General features: G+C 35.3%; 1 protein-coding gene across 2 annotated transcripts in view; it reads right to left on the bottom strand.

Annotated features, from left to right (window-relative positions):
• chm (CHM Rab escort protein) overlaps window positions 1-17,902 on the bottom strand; it is a 33,029-nt gene that overhangs the window by 6,812 nt on the left and 8,315 nt on the right. For both annotated transcript variants that reach the window (XM_042340720.1, XM_042340722.1), the window contains exons 5-13: window positions 17,427-17,826; window positions 16,783-16,899; window positions 15,773-15,893; window positions 15,292-15,514; window positions 7,525-7,602; window positions 3,738-3,842; window positions 2,983-3,043; window positions 2,565-2,661; window positions 888-989 (exon numbers count right to left, since the gene is read on the bottom strand). In XM_042340720.1, coding sequence (XP_042196654.1) covers window positions 888-989; window positions 2,565-2,661; window positions 2,983-3,043; window positions 3,738-3,842; window positions 7,525-7,602; window positions 15,292-15,514; window positions 15,773-15,893; window positions 16,783-16,899; window positions 17,427-17,826 — 1,304 coding nt within the window. The remainder of the gene's footprint in view (window positions 1-887; window positions 990-2,564; window positions 2,662-2,982; window positions 3,044-3,737; window positions 3,843-7,524; window positions 7,603-15,291; window positions 15,515-15,772; window positions 15,894-16,782; window positions 16,900-17,426; window positions 17,827-17,902) is intronic.

The raw sequence follows: 17,902 nt of genomic DNA, 5'->3' as shown, positions 1-17,902 counted from the left end.
AAATATTCTCTCACTATTTAGCCTCTCAACCCATTTCATAATTTTTAAGACTCCCCTTTACTCTTCACTACTCCAGTGAGAATAGCTCCAATTAGTACAACTTCAGTGTTTCTAAGCCTTATCTCATCCCTATATCCTCTTATTCTTATATCATCTGAATGAAAACATTCTGCTCCCTCTATTGTACACAGTAACCACTCTTGTCCTATTGGTTCACAATCATTCAGACGTCTTCTTGAAAAGGTGTTACATAAATGTAAATTATATTGCAATTGTATTGTATCACGTCTCCCTCCAATTAGTTCCAGCTCATTTCCAACTTCCTAGACACTGAAAATTGCAAATGGCAAAGTATTTTTAAGTTATGGACCTACCAATTTGTTTAGAAATGCACATATTTGACACACAAAGTTGTGATTTCCAACAAGTCCACTTGGGAAATAGGCTGATGAGAAATATTCCCTATTGGAATTGGTAAGAATCCAATAAAACATGTTAAGGTTAGGATGACAAATTAGTGTATAAGGACAGGCTGTTTACGCACCGGGCAGATGGATGATTCCCGCCATACTCATTTTGAGAAGCAACCTAAAGGCTGATGAGATGAAATCACTTATCACATTTGGTGAAAATCTAAGTGAAGATTTTCAAATCGTTGAAGATTTTTCACAATTCAGTGTTTAGACACAGACACATTATGCTACCATTTCACTGTAAAGTGTTAACAGACCAGAGGAAATTAAGTTCCAAAGTTTGGTTAAAACTTCATGAGACAATGTTTTATTGCAATGACCAGACAATGTTGAATGAGAGACCATAAAAGACCTTCACTTCTGACATAGTATGCAGGGATTAAAAACCATTTGTAAGATTTATTCAGTACTTACTCATTTCTTCTGTCTCATTGTAGTTCACAAATAGAGCAGTCACCACAGCTTCAAAGTCTTCTTTGGCAGTTCCAGATGAAGGGCAAGTCAGATGCACCAGGTCTATTTTTTAAAATCAAAGCTTACGGTTTTAAATTATATACTAAGTACATTTCTAAACAGGAAACACATGCTGTAATATTGATTTAATTATATCAGTTTTTGTTCTTTGAAAATGTTGACGATTCACAAACAGGAGCTTTATTCTATTTTGAATTAAAAGATTTTCCAATGACCTTGTCAAAGTGAACAGATGTTTGAAAGCGGTTTGCAAAACTATCCAAACACTCAGTATAAAATATAGGACTTAAATATCCAACTAAAAAACATTTGAGATACTGTAATTATCTAGAGAGCTTATTCATAATGTAAGAAGCTCTGTATTCACAATTTGTAGGTACTCTAGATTTTATAACATGACTAGATGTGCTTCTACAGAGTACGGACAGCACAGTTCTTCAGGAAAAGAAAAATATATATTTTTTAAAAAACTGGAGCAATTAAGATTTCTGCCCACCTTTTCTCAATTCTTAGATTGCTACCATGCAACCTCAAACTGATGAGCAGGAGAACAAGGCAAGCTACAAACATCAATGTCCATTTGTAACTGGCTGGCAGTTTATACAATTCAAAACAAGGAAATGCCTTTTGCTGTCGAGATGGAATTTATTTTCAACTCCAAAATGCTTATAAAATGATTTTTTGTTAGCCTGCCAGTGAGAATTTAACATTTACTGAGACAATTTAAAGACATCTGATTTTTACTGATCCATTTCTTAAAATTGTTTGCTGGTCTGAAATTCCTTCTGTTCAGGATTGTTGCTTTTTTCATCAAAATGAAGAAAGGTAAATCAAAATGTACTGCATCAACAGAATCTGTCTTGCTGAAAGCATCTAAGGGCCATACATTAGCTTAAAATAAAGAATTACGGCAAAAGTGAGCAGAAAATGAGTCAATTTTTCAGTTTCTAATCACCTAACAGAAACATTCACTTATCAAATATTCTTTGAAGTGGAAGAGATAGTTTTGTTGGGTCATGGTACAAAATATCATCTTTCACCAGTGACATCTAATATACTAACCCACCTTTCTTCCCAGGAAAGGGGGGTGGATGAAGAAATCTAGCTTTATTACAAAGTGCATAATATCACATAAAAACTTTACACAATTGAACAATAAATCAAAAATAACCATTACATTTTATAGTAGTTCATTCTGTCTTCACATTCTGCCCTCTGCTGCAAGCTGCCACATCAGTTTCTATTATCCAGCACGTTTTAGTCACTCAGGTATGACTGAATTAGTAACAGCTGCTAAAGCCATTTGTCACGTAATGCTCTTCTAGCAGGAAGAGCAATGATTTCAGTTCATGATTCGATCATTTAAGTCAAATTTTCAGGGCAAGTGAAAGACTTCAGTTCCAGTCAACTGGCAACTCTGATTACATGTGTGTCATCTTCAGAACACATGATCAGCGATTTGAAGAATAAGTGAATTAATCTTCAACAATCATTGGTTGGGGTGAATCACTCAGTTAAAAAATCAATTTAAATATGGAAATAATGCAGCAAACAGGATTAGATATTGATTTTAAAACCAAATAGTTATTTGTTCAAATGTGAAATCTCTCAACTTACAGGTACCCTGTGGACAGGTCATTGAAGAGGGGCAGAGCTCAATGATTCGTACTGAAGGTCGTCCTTGTTCCATTGCAGGCACGGTTAAAATGGAAATCTGTAACATCAGTGCACAGAAGTAATCATTGAGTGCACAAGGATATAAAAGATAATACAATCAAAATTCTTATGATATTTTTTATTCAGTTTCCAAAATAGTAATAACTACATTGTGACCACTGAAGTGAGTCAATATTTTGTACTTTTACTTTTCAATACTTTTATTGTATTTACATTTTGAAATACAGAAAATAAGAGCATTCTTAATTTCAAGGATCATTTTAATTTTGTGTTCAACTTCAATTCAACTCCACAGGCTTTTAGATGATAAAACTTTCCATTTATAGGAAGTGTTAAAGGCTTCAAGAATTGCCATTACCTGTTCAGAATCTGACTTAAACACAGAACCATTTGTGATGAGCACGCCTCTCGAAATCTGTCTGAAAAAGGAGTAAACACATAATGTAAATACATGACCTCAAATGTAGTGAAGCACAGTAAAAGATATTTTTTTTAAAAAAAGAATGATACCTGGTGCTTCTTATATTTCTATTTAATGGTAATATCACCATAGTACATGGCATGCATTTATCATTTAAAACACACATGCTTTGCCACTGCTAGTGAAAAGGCTAGTCAACACTGGAAATTCCCAAAAGATTTGACAATTAAAAATAGTAAATTTAAAAGTACTGTAGTACTGTGTGTAAATGAAATCCCAAAGAGATTCCCATTTATACGTACTGTGCTTCCAGTATTTCTCGGGACCCTGTGGACTGGACATTCAAGAGAGAGAGCACTGGGCCTTACAACTATTGCAAGACAATGGGAACAGCAGACATATATATAGTATCAATTGCACAAAAAAACCACTATGGCTGAGTGTTGTAATATACAATAACCTTGGCTAAGGCCAAAGTTTATTGTCATCCTTGTAACATAATCTGACCTAATTTTTAAAAAAAATACTTTCTCCCCTTTCCTTATTGCTCGTTGATTGTTCAGGTTTTATAAGAATCTCTCTTATGTTACTGCAACATTCCTAAGAAGGTTGGTCATATGCCTCCATGATCAAAAAAAAAGACATTATGACATTAATCTACATTAACCTAATTCCTGACTTATGATATTTACCTGTACTGGATGTTTTTTGTGTGTTTCTGAGGCAGATAGCTATCTTCTACAATAAAATGTTCACAGGTTATCCGATTGCCAATGCTATCAATCACAGCTTTGCATCTGCATGGTATCACAAAATAAAAGGACAAAGGTAAATTGGTTGACATTAAAATGACACAAACAACACAAAGAATTTCCTGTGGAAAAATATCCAGCCATGACACAACCTATTGCAATTGAGACTGCACTCATTTGGGAGCAAACCTAAAACATTACTATTTATAGGAATGAAGATACCAGAACTAAAATCAGAAGAAATGGTAACTGATGAATAAGACGTACAATGGAAACTTGAGAATTTGGCCTTCCAATTAACCAACAATCAAAAATGATGGATAATCGTCTTTCCCCTCACAAACTCACCTCTTGACTTTCTCTTGCCTCTAGCTTTCTTAACTTACTTTGGCCTCAGCACACTTCAGTAATTTAGCTCCAACCTGCTGGTCACTTACAGTGAAACCTTCCTTGTTTCAATTGTCTACCACACGGTTCCCGTGCATTATGGCAATTATTAAAGGTTCCACTATAACTACATAAGAAATTATTTAATATCATTGTTCTACAGTATTTAAGACCCTGCTTTCTTATAATACCTCAGCACTTTGAAACAGCAACAACAAAATTACATGTGTATAGTGCCTTTCCATCCCCCAGTGCCTTCGCCTTGCTTCCTCCCTTTCCTCCTTCAAGGCCGGTCTCAAAACCTTTCTCTTTGACCGAGCCTTCAGCTCCCCTCTCGACTCTCTTCCTCCTCCTCGCTCCCTCCCTTCCCTCCCCTCACCCTGACCATTTCCCCCCTCCTCTCTCCCTCCCTTCCCTCCCCTCACCCTGACCATTTCCCCCCTGCTCGGGTCATGACCCAACTGTGCAGCGCCTTGGGACGTCCTCCTGACGTGAAAGGCGCTCTATAAATGGAATCTTGTTGTTGTTGTTGTTGTTGTTTCACATCAGGAGGATGTCCCAACATTACAAAGTGCTTCACAAATAATTACTATCAAATATAGAGATATGTAGGCAACTGGAGTTGTCAATTCATGGCAGCAAGCTCTCATCAACAGTCATGTAAGTGAATGACCAATTGACCTGCAAGATTTGTGTGCCAGGGGAGTGGCAGAAACTCCTTTCACCTTTAAAAAAGTCAGTGAATCCACTCGAACTGGCAAAAATGCCCTTTTTTAAAAAAAAGTCTCCAAAAATGAGCATTGCAATCCATTCTCTGTAAATATACATTATATTTTTTAAAAAATCAGTATTTGAAATGCACATGTATTCATGACAGAAATCATTTATCTACTTTAACCATTGCAATTCTCTACTTGAAAACACCAAATTAGAAGCAGAGACATGAAACCTTCATTTCCTTACTTCCAGTAAAAAGATTGGTATCAGACATTGTGAGAAACATTTTCATGTTTGGAAAATGCATTTTCCTATACATGCAAGATGATCTGTGTCATCCTCAATTAGAAAATGTAAACCCCATTGTGCACTGATTCTATCAAGCTTATGATATGTGATACCCGCTGAGTATGAACCAGATAAACTATCCAACTTATGACCTTCAGAATTTGCCATACAGGACTGAGCAGACCAGTTAGTGGAACTGTTCTCCTTTGATTTCATAAGAAGCTTTACCCCCAAAATAAATAATCTTGCAACATTCATTCATATACAGAAATAGACAGATCTTTAGAACAGAACTTCAGCCTTTCCAAACCTATTTCCCACACACTCCCTCATTGGAGCTGTAAGTAGTTTACATCTCTACCAACACTGCTCATTCATCATTTCTTTTAAAAAGAGCAGATCCACACCAAACAGTTCAATGCACTAATCTTTCTACCAAATGTGCAAGTTTCTCAGATGTATATAATTATAATAGGAACAATTCCGAGCAATAGGAAAAGGCTATTCGGCCTATCTGAAATGCTCTATCATTCAGGTTCAGTTTCACAGCAATTTTTAAAAAAAAACACTTCACTGAACTGGGAATTGATCCAGTTCCTCAAGTACTATAACTTAAATTAGTATTTACGTACTTCAAAAGGAATTAATGTATTGGGAGAGAATTCAAAAAGCAGTCAAGGATGATTAGGGTTAAGGCTTATGGTTCTGGGTTATAAGAAACGTTCAAAACTAAACGGTTTTCACCAGAGAAAAGATTAGGAGTATGATCAATGTTCTCTAAAATACTGAGGTACAGATGTATGTGGAAGTCGGTGATTGGACCGGATTGAGAATGTAGAACTAAAGGGCTCAAGTTTAAAATTGACAAACCTCAAGTGAGACTAACGATCAGAATAGTGGGTATCTGGAACATACAGAAAAAGTAGTGGCTGCTGCTGTGCCAATTCACTCCTTCAGTTGAAGCTGCATAAATGTCTGTTTGGAATTATTTTTAGACACTATATGAATACATATACTATGTATAGATCAAGATTAATATTCCACAAGACATCACTGTAAATCAGTAAAAAGAAAAACTGTAAATAACCCCAAATCTGAAACAAAAGCAGAAATGCTGGAAATTCTCAACATGTCTGGGGGTCATCCTCATTGCTTCGCTATGCATCGCCTACTGGGCCTACGTCACAGTGTCCGGAACTGTATGCAGTATTCAAGGTGCAGTCTGACCAGAGCACTATACAGCTTGAGTTTGACATCTGTGGATCTAAACTCAACTGATTTAGCAACATAGCCCAGCATCCTGTTTGCATTCTTTATTGCTGCCTCATAATGTTGACATAGTAAGCAACAAGCCAACTACACCCCTAGATCTCTTCAGCTTTCCCACTGGCAAGTTCAATCCCATTCATAGAGTACTTGTGTTTCCTATTCTTGGATCCTGTATGTAGTACATTGCATTTATCAGTATTAAACTTCATTTGCCAGTTATCAGCCCACGTGTACAACCTAACAAGTTCTTTGTTCTTGAATACTGTACAAAATATTGTTGTATTGGTTTATATCAGCACCTTAAGATCATAAACATTAAAATACCAATTTCCTACAAAAGGCCTCTTTGTAAAGTGAACAGATGATAGCCTTTATCTCTCAATCCTCCAGCATCACATATCACATCTGAAGCAAATGAAAATAACAGAATAAATAGAGCAATTCATTTGTTATAACCACTCTGCACAAATAGTCTTCTTCAATCATTCCCTTATGAAGCTCCAGAGGGCAGTTATTATTCATCCCAATTGGGACACGTTCTTGCACAGCCCTGCCTAAAGTTTACTACTGTAGATAAAAGGCTTTATCTAATGGGAAGGGGTGACCCAGTTTGCTGCAATGAACTCTAAAAATTCATTAAAGTTTTTCCTTTTTGGAATGACATGCATTATCAACAGCGATTAATCTGGTGAATCTTTTGGTGAACTCAATTTATAAAATGCAACAACAGAGAGCCTTTTTGTCTTCAGATGAAAATCAATTAGTGTAGGTAAGGCCACAAGGAAAAACTAACATCACTCATCACTAGCCTCTGGCAGCTGAAATGATTTGTCTTCCAAGCTTGGGTGATCAGGAGCTGTTGTAATATCTCAGGAAAATTAATTTTGTTTCTATATTCTAGACCGAGTTTCCTTGTTTGGTGGACCTTTACACAAATAACTTTTAATCAAGGTTGATCTTTGATTAATACCACAGAAGATCTCACAAGAAGGCTCTTTTTTCATGAGACCTTTATAGTTTTCATCGACACGCTGTACGAGAGGCAGGTCATTGCCTTTGTCCTTACCTCCCAGTTTCTCTGTCGACCACCAGACACTGCACTGAATGTCGCAGACAGTATGTCCCACCAAAAACTGCACTCATCCTGCCAAACACAAAATAAAGAGCATTAAACATACTTTCAGCAAGTTAATATTTTGGCACATCAACAACAAACAACAAATTATATTTGTATTGCGCCTTTCACGTCATGAGGACATCTCAAGGCGCTATATATATTAATGCCAAAGAAAACACATAGAAAAAGCCATTAAATACTATGAAGAGAATCACAAGTAATGCAAGTTAGGTCCTGACCCTTTGAATTTGCTTCACGCAATCTATTTGAAAATGTATTTCTGTTACACTGGAATTAAAATACTTTAGCAAAAAAACTGCAACTATGGATCATCCCTTCTTCTTTCAAATAAAAGTTTACCTTCATCATTTTTGCAGCATTACAGCCGTTGTTCTACATATTTTTTTTTAAACAAATGATTTTCTTTGAGCTTCTAAAAATCCCTGGTGTCTTACACAATGTCAATGAATTATTTTCGATTCAGATAGGAATGTGTGCACTCAAGATAAAAATTAGCCGGGATAGCAATAATATTTTTCTCTGGTGCTGTTTTAAACCAGTTAAACGTGCTGTGGGTCAGCTCTGGTTGTTAATATATGAATGATTAACATATAAGGTAGTAGACAGTCGAGGCTCAGTGCCAAAATGAAAACTTGCTGTACACGGCAATGCTATTGTGTAATAAAATGGATATCTGTTCAGAAGTCATTTGTCTGAAATGTCTCATTCGTAATTCCTAATCTTAGATATAACAGTAGACCCTGGTCTTAATCAAAAAACACAGAACTCTTATTTGCATTCACCAGTGTCTTGTAACTCAAGTAAATTATGAGCAATGATGTTGAGCTTTTGGTGGATTCACTAAGGGGGTCTCATGAACTAAACTCTATATTTTCAACACAGGGTCACTCAGTGAGACATGATGAGTGTCCACAAGTGCAGCATTATGGCTTTGCACTGCCTGAGGAGTGGACCTTCCTGGTATTAATTAGAAGTTACAAGGAGCATCCGTTCCAACTGGATTTTTATCAATATTTATCTGGTGATTGTGGTGGACATCAATGTTTGCTTCCACACTGTCCTTTCGAATATATTGAAAAGGGGGAGAACACCCCTCTGGTCATTCTCATCTCTCTTCAACGATAGCACCCAATGCACATTAAGCTTTGGGAGTAAAAGGTACGTCTTATAATAGTCTCTAGATATTTCATTGCTTGAAAATAACTCTGGTATAAAAATATAATAAGTTTGAGTCAAAAGCTTGGAATCACATTGCTAAAAGATTCTGCCTTTTCATAACCATGCAGAATTGAAAGTAGTTTTATTTTTCCTTCTGAAATTCTACACCACGACTACTAAAATATATTTCAAATCGCATCCTCAAAAAATAAAACCCGATATCAAAAGAAGCAATCAGCTGGAAACTAGGGCTTGACATTTCCTCTCACGAGATCACAGGAGTAATATGGCTCAGAATGAACAATTGTGTACTGTATTTGCTGTTCCCTCACTATGACTTACAGTGTTTTGATGGTTCCTGCTCTATCGTAACTTCATTCTGAATGCAGCTCTTTTAAATTAGAATTTACACAACACTTCACAGGCTCTCAATCTGGTCTCTCTAAACTGGAAACCAGGGTTCTCTTATAACTTCATGTGTGAGAGTCGTCACTCGGCCAATAGAAAATATGGGTCTCCATGTGTGTCTCTCTCTCTCTCTCTCGCTCTCTGTGTCTGTGACTTTCTGCCTTTGAGTGTGTGTGTGTGTGTCTGTCTCTCTGTGTCTGTGAGTTGGTGTCTCTGTGTCTCTCTCTTTCTGTGAGTGTATCTTTCTGTGAGTGTGTCTGTGTGTGTATTTCTCTCTCTCTCTGCGTCTGTGTGCAGTGGCCCGGAGAGGCAGGAGGTGGTGACCTCCTGGAATCCCTCAGTCAGAACTAATTTGTCAAATTTCCCTGCAATTTTTGGCAAATATTTTCGCAATCTATTGGCCCTGCTCATCACATAGCTAGTTTTAGTTAAAAAAATCTGTGTAATGTGTAACATAATTGAACTTCAGTTATTGCAAGTATTATGTCACAGTACAAGACTTCCAAAGGTTCAACAAAGATAACCTTACCAATTGGGCTGCTCATGAGTATTTAGTTACTGATCTATTAGACCAAATGTTTGTTGGCACTGCAATATAATGTTTTAGCTACTTGAGAGAAGCTGATATTTTCTATGAGATCACTACTGACTTAGCGGTATTGAACTCACATAAATAGAAGATTTTACAATAAATAAGGGATGCACAGGTAGAAATACAGTTTCAAACGCTGATATAAGATAAATAGGTAGATATGTTTTATAGACTTTGTAGAATGACAAATAAGTTCAATTTAAACAGTTATTTTATAGTTTACATAAAGATAATTTATTTCTGCAAATATTTTGGTACAGTTGCAACTCCCTTTATAATAATATTTATTGAGTTTAGCAACAAAATAGTCTAATCTAACATAATTCTGTGAGATACCCTACCGATGTCACGCAAAAGGATTGAATACCCATTGAGGACAAATATAAATGAACTATACAATTCACAGTATGGTCAACTGCCACAAGCATAAAACAAGCACAAACCCAAGTATAAACTAGTCAAACTGAAATGACCAAAATACAAACCTGTTTGACTAGCAAAGTACATTTGACTGTAAGCACGGAGAGAAAATCTGCTTGTGTCTGACTTCAACAGAAGCAATTTGATGATGAAAACATTACATTGTAACTACGGTTGCAGAGGAGAAAAATTAAAACATTATAATTCACAGCTTCCCAGAGTCAACACCATAACCTAATTACCAGGTCAAGTTTATGGACATTTGTGTTCTGTTCAGTACAGTTAATGACTAAAAAATAGCTTATGGGTTTAGACCTCCGAAAAAGGTTTGAACTGAACCATGCAACATCATAAGAAAATAAATAAAGGCCACCCAATTACCCATTATGTTAGTAAATCAAAGAGAATTATAAACAAAAGAAAGACTATCCAAATGATTTTTAGCTGTACATGGAATTGAGATGAATCCTTTGATGTTATTAACCCTAAAAAAAGATGCTTCAACTGACATTATAGTAGCTGGCTGCTCTGTTTAGCAGGGATACGTGTTTCTTTGCTGAAAGATGATGTGAAAACGACTTGTTCTCACCTTTAACCTTGCAGTATCAAATCACATTATGACTAAATTAACAACTGCAGAAACTTCAGACCTCACGTCACACTATTCCATACAGTTTTAAATGCCATTTCAGTTCCTATCAAGCTGCAAATCAGCAGAAGCAATCTTTAACGCAGCTGCTAAACAATAAGACCCATTAATAGCTGAACTTTGACAGCACTATTCATGATGATTTATGGTTCTATGTATAATTTGATTATTCTATTAATTCTGCTGATTACTGTTTCTGCTAATATAGTGAAGGTCACTTCCAAAATAAATCTTCATTACATACTTCCATTAATAGAGAGAAAATACTGCCTCTAACTAGTTGTTTTCCTTAATTAAAAGCTAATGTAACAAGAACTATAAAATAGGCTTGAGGGCTTCCTCCGTTTTGGTTACAGAGCCACGGTGTTTTTTAAGAAAAAAAAATCAGGATAGAAAAATATTTTGTCTCAACTTATAAAAGATCAAGGGAACATAGCTGTGATAATGTTTTAGCAAAACATTTATTTTCAAATGTGAAAGCTCATAACTGGTATGTAGCTCATGAAAATTATAAATCACTGTTCCTATTTTCAGATGCACTTAAATAAAGATGTGCACCAAAACATTGACATAATTCTAAATATATGTTTTTAAAATGGTTCAATCAAGCTAAAGCCATCAATTAGCATTTTTGAAAAATCATCTCAAAAGAGGTAGAAAAAGAAATAACTAATAATATTGAGATATAAATGAATACAGGTCACCTTGTAGAGACACCCGTCATACAGTTATATACACACACACAATAATATATTAACATTCTAACTATTAAATATTGATTGTCAAAAGCATGTGTGTGCATTAAGCTTGCTAACAACTAAAAACTGTAAATTTGCTTTGCTTTTATAATTCAGCATTGGCTCACTGTTTAAAGTTATCACAAGCTTAGAATAAGCCCCGATAACTGGCAATTTCAGCAGTTTCACTATGTGGCATCATATGCATTCACATAAACTGGACACCCAAAATATGTGGTTAAACTCCAAGATCAAATTGGTCATTACAGTACTTTAAATCAAAAAAGTTCTAATCCCATTGATTTTACAGGAGATAACCAAGAAAATGTAATTAGAATTATACTCGTGTTATAGTTCAATATTTTGGAACTGGTGCGGTATTACTTTCAAATATTCACATCACACCACAAACAGTTAGGTCTTCACTTTATTCCTGATCACTGAGCATGCAAAGGAAAAAGGGAGCAGAAAGAATTGCCTACATCTAACATTTTCACTGTAAAGAAACAAGAAACTAATGAAAAATAATTTTACTGCACAATAATCCCTCATTTACAAGCTTCCCCTCTTTGACTTTATTTTATGTATCCCCAAAATGTTCATTTGCTTTTTCTTTATGCATTTTCCCAGGCAATTTGCCCTATCCACCTTGCTCTCTAATTGACAGAACCCCTCCTACTCCTATCTGATGAACCCAGCAATCTTTTACTATTTCAAAAACAATTTAAATATGCCCCAAGAATGTTTATTGTGACATTTATGAATTTGCCAGACAATTTGTCTTGTCTAACTCTCTTTCTGATCCACATTAATATTTTCTTTCTTGCCCAACTAACATCCTGTCTTACACTCTCCTGGCCTTACCCATCATTATTTCTCCAATTTCAGTGCAACATTATTGATCTCTGTGCCCTATTTTAGCTTTTACTGGATTTCCTCCTTTCCCCTTCAAATTTTGTTACTGTTCTTAGTTTTTTTCCTTTGCAGTAAGTCCACCGAATTCTGTTCTTCTTGGATGTTTAAATCTCCCCCCAGTACACTACATTTCAGCATCCATTGAGCAGGTAACACCAAATCTTGGCTCCACTTCAGCTAACCACTTACTTGTATTAGAATCCAGATTCCAAACTTTCATTACGGAAAATCTGCTTAGCATAAAACATTCTTTAAATAATAATAATCCTTGCATTTGATATAGCACCTTATCATGTCTTCGGGACTTCTCAAAGAGCTTCACAAATATACTGCAAAATAAATTTACTTTTTATTTTGTGGGCAAAATAACTACACAAATGTCACATGTTTATGGGATTACATGACTTACTGAAAAACAATGACCAACTCATATTGTGTACATTAATCGAAGTCAATCTCTTTCAATAAACACCATGCATTCCATAATTCATTGTACTGGGGCTGTAAGATTGTTTCATGTGGAAAGGAGGTCACAACATTGAGTGGTAGGTTTCCATTTGATAATCATTTCACAAAGATTATATTTAAACCCTTCCTCAACAAATTATTCATGCTTCTCTCATTCTCAACAAATTATTCATGCTTCTCTCATTACATGTTTTTCTTCTTTGACAGGTAACAGAACAAAACAAGTTACATATTTTGCATTCCAGTATGCAATTCAATAAACCAGAAATGTTTAACAAATATTCAATAACTTGCATGATGGCCATGGGCCTTGAATTAAACTGCTCAGATTTAGATGGCCTTGCAGCACAACATGAAAGTGAACCAATTGATTATACCCTTATACCACGTGGAAAACAGCACCATAAATTTACATCTCATCAAAACCATAGCAAGCACGTTGGAACATAAATGAGCTGCAATACTGGCTAATAAACGTAATTTAAAGAAAATGCAACTGGTGCAATTCTAGTGAATATGGATTTTAAAAGAAAGTTAACCAGTTAACTGGACTTTCAGATTTTCCCCGTTTCCTCCACTTCACATCTGAGGGATGGCAAAGCTGTAGCACAGTACTTCAATTCATCAAGTGACTACTGTTTTTCATTGAAATCTTCTCTAATCCACTGCTGTACAATACTGTATTTCATAAGGATTAGTAATCAGAATCTGTGTTTAGAACTTCCTCCTAAATTTGCTTAAACTTTGCCTTTTGACATACTGTATACAGCTCCTATAACTCTCCCCCAGTTTCTTTAGTAAAATGTGTAGAATGAATATACTTAGAGGACAAGCTTAATAGTGAAAGCTATTTATAAAAAGTCTATTTCTGTCAAACAGTGATAAATACAAGAACAGGCATGCATTTCGCTGTGACATTAACTACAATGATTATTGATCTGTGAATAAGTTAAATGCAAATTGTGCTATTTATCTACATTTCAATAAACAGGTACTTTAGATCGATGGTGATCTTGTTTTTTCTCCATTAGAACTTTCACTGTCTGAAATTGCAAACATTAAGTATATGCATTGAGTGGTGTTTCTCAATTAATGCTCAACATCACAAAATCCACTGACGATGGATTTTGCAACTAAAAATGTTCCACTACTTAACTATTTTAAAATAAAATTACAAATAAATGCCATCTGTCTAGCAGGACAATGTCCAAAACAATTAGCTCTCCTTCTGAACAAAGTACAGAAAGATTACAAGTAAAGCTCAATTCAATTTTAAGGCACTCTTGCCAAAACAAATACATTTCCACTACAGTAAGAAATTCAATACACTTGCAACAAACAGATGCCAAAGACCTAGATAGTGTTTGCCATGGAGAGGTTTAATACACAGAAATCTGATGTACATGTTATACTTTAAGTGTCCCAAAAGGTAACTATTCAGAGGCTTCAGAAATTGCTCATCTTGCTGTGACATTGAAGAGAACTACAGTGGTGTTCACTGCCCAGTTACCTACTAAATTACATTCATAATAGATGACAGTTCTGAACTGTTAAAATATTTATAACCAGCTAAAAACTATTAAGCTATAACAATATCAAAGACATATGGTGGTGAAGGTTCATGTAAGTCAGTTCATGTAAATCTCTGAGTAGAAGAAGAAATAATACCCAAGTTTGAAACTATGACAAGCCCCAAGTCATTTCAAAACAAATCAGTAATCAATTTCAACACAAGGCATAATTGTGGCTTGGAATATTGGAAACGGTACACAATACACATTGTTTCAGTCGGAGAAAATACAGGATCCTCACCAGATGGGCCATTTTCTAAAGCATATTAATCCATGTATCTCCAGCAGGCACTGCAACCTGCCACTGTAGCAATTGAATACATCAATGACCCAAAGGCTTTAAATAAATTACCATTATTGGTAGTATGGGACCTATGATTAATTTATTTGTTTAGGTATCCATTTGTTTTCTGATCACAGACTTAAAATCACCATGCTATACCAATGAATTTCATGGCCTGACAACTGCTCGCTTTAGATCAGATTAGCTAAGAACTTACTTCAGGCAATACATTAAGAAAATCCTACACGAAGAAGGTAAAACTTCTTCTGTTAATCAATTCACAAGATAAACTTTAGAAAAACAGAAAATATATTCCATAAATATTAATGTGCAACTTTCCAGCTTTTGAGGATACAAAAACAATTAACTCCATCCAACATGTTAGGACCTTTCTGTTCAACTCTCCCAAAATTTTATTTCTCCATTCGAAATATATAGAAATAACTTTCAACCATTTAAGAAGGTTGATGATCATTAAAAAGCCCATGACATACCTGCAAAAGCATTGTGGTATTTCTCCAACACCATACAATGGAAAAAGGAATGGTGTGTTCCCATAGCGTCCAAGGCACTGTAAGAAATGTTGAGTTGCTTTGAATCCCTCTGTGGTGCTGGCAGTGTCTGAGACCATAGCAATGGAATGCAAAATAAAATACTGTAGGTTTTCGGTTAACTTCTTGGTCTTCAGATATTCTGAAAATGCTTTGTCCTGAAAGCCTGTAAAGAATTATTTGCCTTAATTTAATTTCTAAATTTAATACCAGTTTAATGTAGCAAAAGTACCACAAATCAGTCATTACTTAAAATGTCATCAATTATCTCCCCATTTCAAGGTATTTGAATCATTTCTGCCTCCTATTGAAATATGGTTCCACCTATCTATTAATCATATTTTTAAAAAGCCAAACAATATTCCTGACAGACAAAACTAAAAAGTGATCATCTCCTACACCATGGGATTTATCATACAGGTACCTTGGAATTCATCTGTGTGTTGCTCATACTCCAAACTGAAAGTGAGAAATTTCATCAACATTCGTTTCTCCACCACTGTGAGCTGTTTGCTGGCAAATACATCTGCCCTGGAACAAGGAACCTAAGATGGAAGGGGGTGGGACAATTCTGTCATACAAATAATTAGCAAAATATTCAGCACATTTGTAACCAAAGATAAAACATTAAACATCTCACTGAACCCAACTCCTATTGTTTTGTAAATCTTACATTATGGTTTATCAAAATGACAATTACATGGGCTTCACAGTAATATGGTAGGATACAAAGCTAACCTATCATCTAAAATGAAAAACTAAACATTTGTGCAGATTTACTTTCATTGTGTTCAGCAAATACTCTTCTGTAAATTAGCTTTACTTTTTGGGCATAAGCAAAGTTTTATTCCATTCTCAGAAAAAACCAATACTCTGTCTTTACAGCTTCAGATTATTATATCTAAAGGTTGATAGGCTGACTGCTTGAATAGTCTCGTAGATTGATAGGATTGAAATATTAAATTATTCTCTCCATTTCATAGCACACATTCATTCAGCATGTTAAAGTGCAAAGATTGGAAGAAAATACGATTACTGCTATGCCATAATAAATTGTTCAGCACATTAAACCCCCAAAATGAAGGATTAAACACTTCTTTATGGTTTGGATTTTTAATTCTGGCTACTTTATTTCAACAGATTTCATTATCAAGGCAAGAAATTGTTGAATATTGTTAAAAAGATCATTGGTATCCTCCAGTTTCCAACCCCAGTGTGGAGTTATAAGTAATGCATCGTTTGATTAGAGTTCAGGTACAGGCTTGAATTCAAAACAACATTTTTATCATTTTCTCAATACCGTTTCGGACAATGACAAGATATTGTGTGGAAAACAATTTCTGTTAACCCGTTATTCAACTACTCACTGTTACAATAAATAGATCAAAGTTCGATGGATTGCAAGAAGCAACTTTAGAAACCACAACAGAATACCTGCTCAACTTTTCCTCCTTGGCAAGTAAGTATCCTGGTCACATTTTTGAATTCTGTGTAGCGGCTGACATTAGATTTGATGAGAAGATCAACCAAAGGGCCACGGGAATACAGGAACTGGAGAACATAAAATATTTAGCTAGATTTAACAAACCTTGTACTGCAAATTCATTTTTAGACTACTATAACAGTTTGACACTTAAAACAAATTACATTTGAGTTTGATAAACTTTTATAATTAATTGTGCCAATAAAATAAGACTGACATTTAACATCCAAAATGGATGCCTTGAAGACTGGACCTAAAAGTTAAGATCCTAACCATGATACTCTCATTGCCTTTATTTTAGCTCTTCACAAAGACAGTGAACTAAAAAATTGTGCTGGATTACAAATGTTTTCAGAGATGAGAACAGAATTATTTTTTTCCTAACAATGAACTCAAAGGAGCAAAGATTTCAAATTATACCGCACGAGTCTACTCAGTCATAATGCAGATAGTGATTGACCTTCTTTATCCTACACTAATACAAATATAAACCAATAAGTAATCAGCAATCTTAACTAATTCTAGACCCATTTTTGACTCATTGTTCAATCAGAAAAACCTGGTGCTAAAAATTATTCACTGACAACAGCCTTACCTTTGAAGTCAAATCAATGTTAAATTTTCTGCCATTTTTCATAATCTGGGAATAAGTCATCTTTTTCATCTCTTCCTTCACTTTTTGAGTAGCAAACATTATATTGGGTTTCTCTGCATTGTTAGCTTCATTTCCATCATCGGAAGCTGCAGTTATTGGGATTTCCTTCTTATCCACATCCATTTCACTGGTGGTGGAGGAAGAAGCAGAGGGGGCATCTTTTGTTGAGAGCTGAACGTCAGAACATTGTGTAGGAGATTCCACATCATCACTTGGTGCGGTTTTATAACTCGGACTTTCCTCGCTTTGATTCAATACCTTGTTCTCACTCTCTGCACTGGAGGTTCCGTTAGCTTGCTTCATTTGAACATCTGCTGCTTCTTCTGCATCTTCCTCTGCACTGTAAATTGAAAAAAATGGACATTAATTATAATAAGCCAAACACCATAGCAATCTCAAAGATTTGATAGTTCCTT

The sequence above is a fragment of the Callorhinchus milii genome, unplaced genomic scaffold (assembly GCF_018977255.1).
Source record: "Callorhinchus milii isolate IMCB2004 unplaced genomic scaffold, IMCB_Cmil_1.0 Scaffold15, whole genome shotgun sequence".
Taxonomy (NCBI): domain Eukaryota; kingdom Metazoa; phylum Chordata; class Chondrichthyes; order Chimaeriformes; family Callorhinchidae; genus Callorhinchus; species Callorhinchus milii.
Note: the sequence above shows the minus strand (reverse complement) of the source record. Positions and strands in the feature narration are given on the sequence as shown.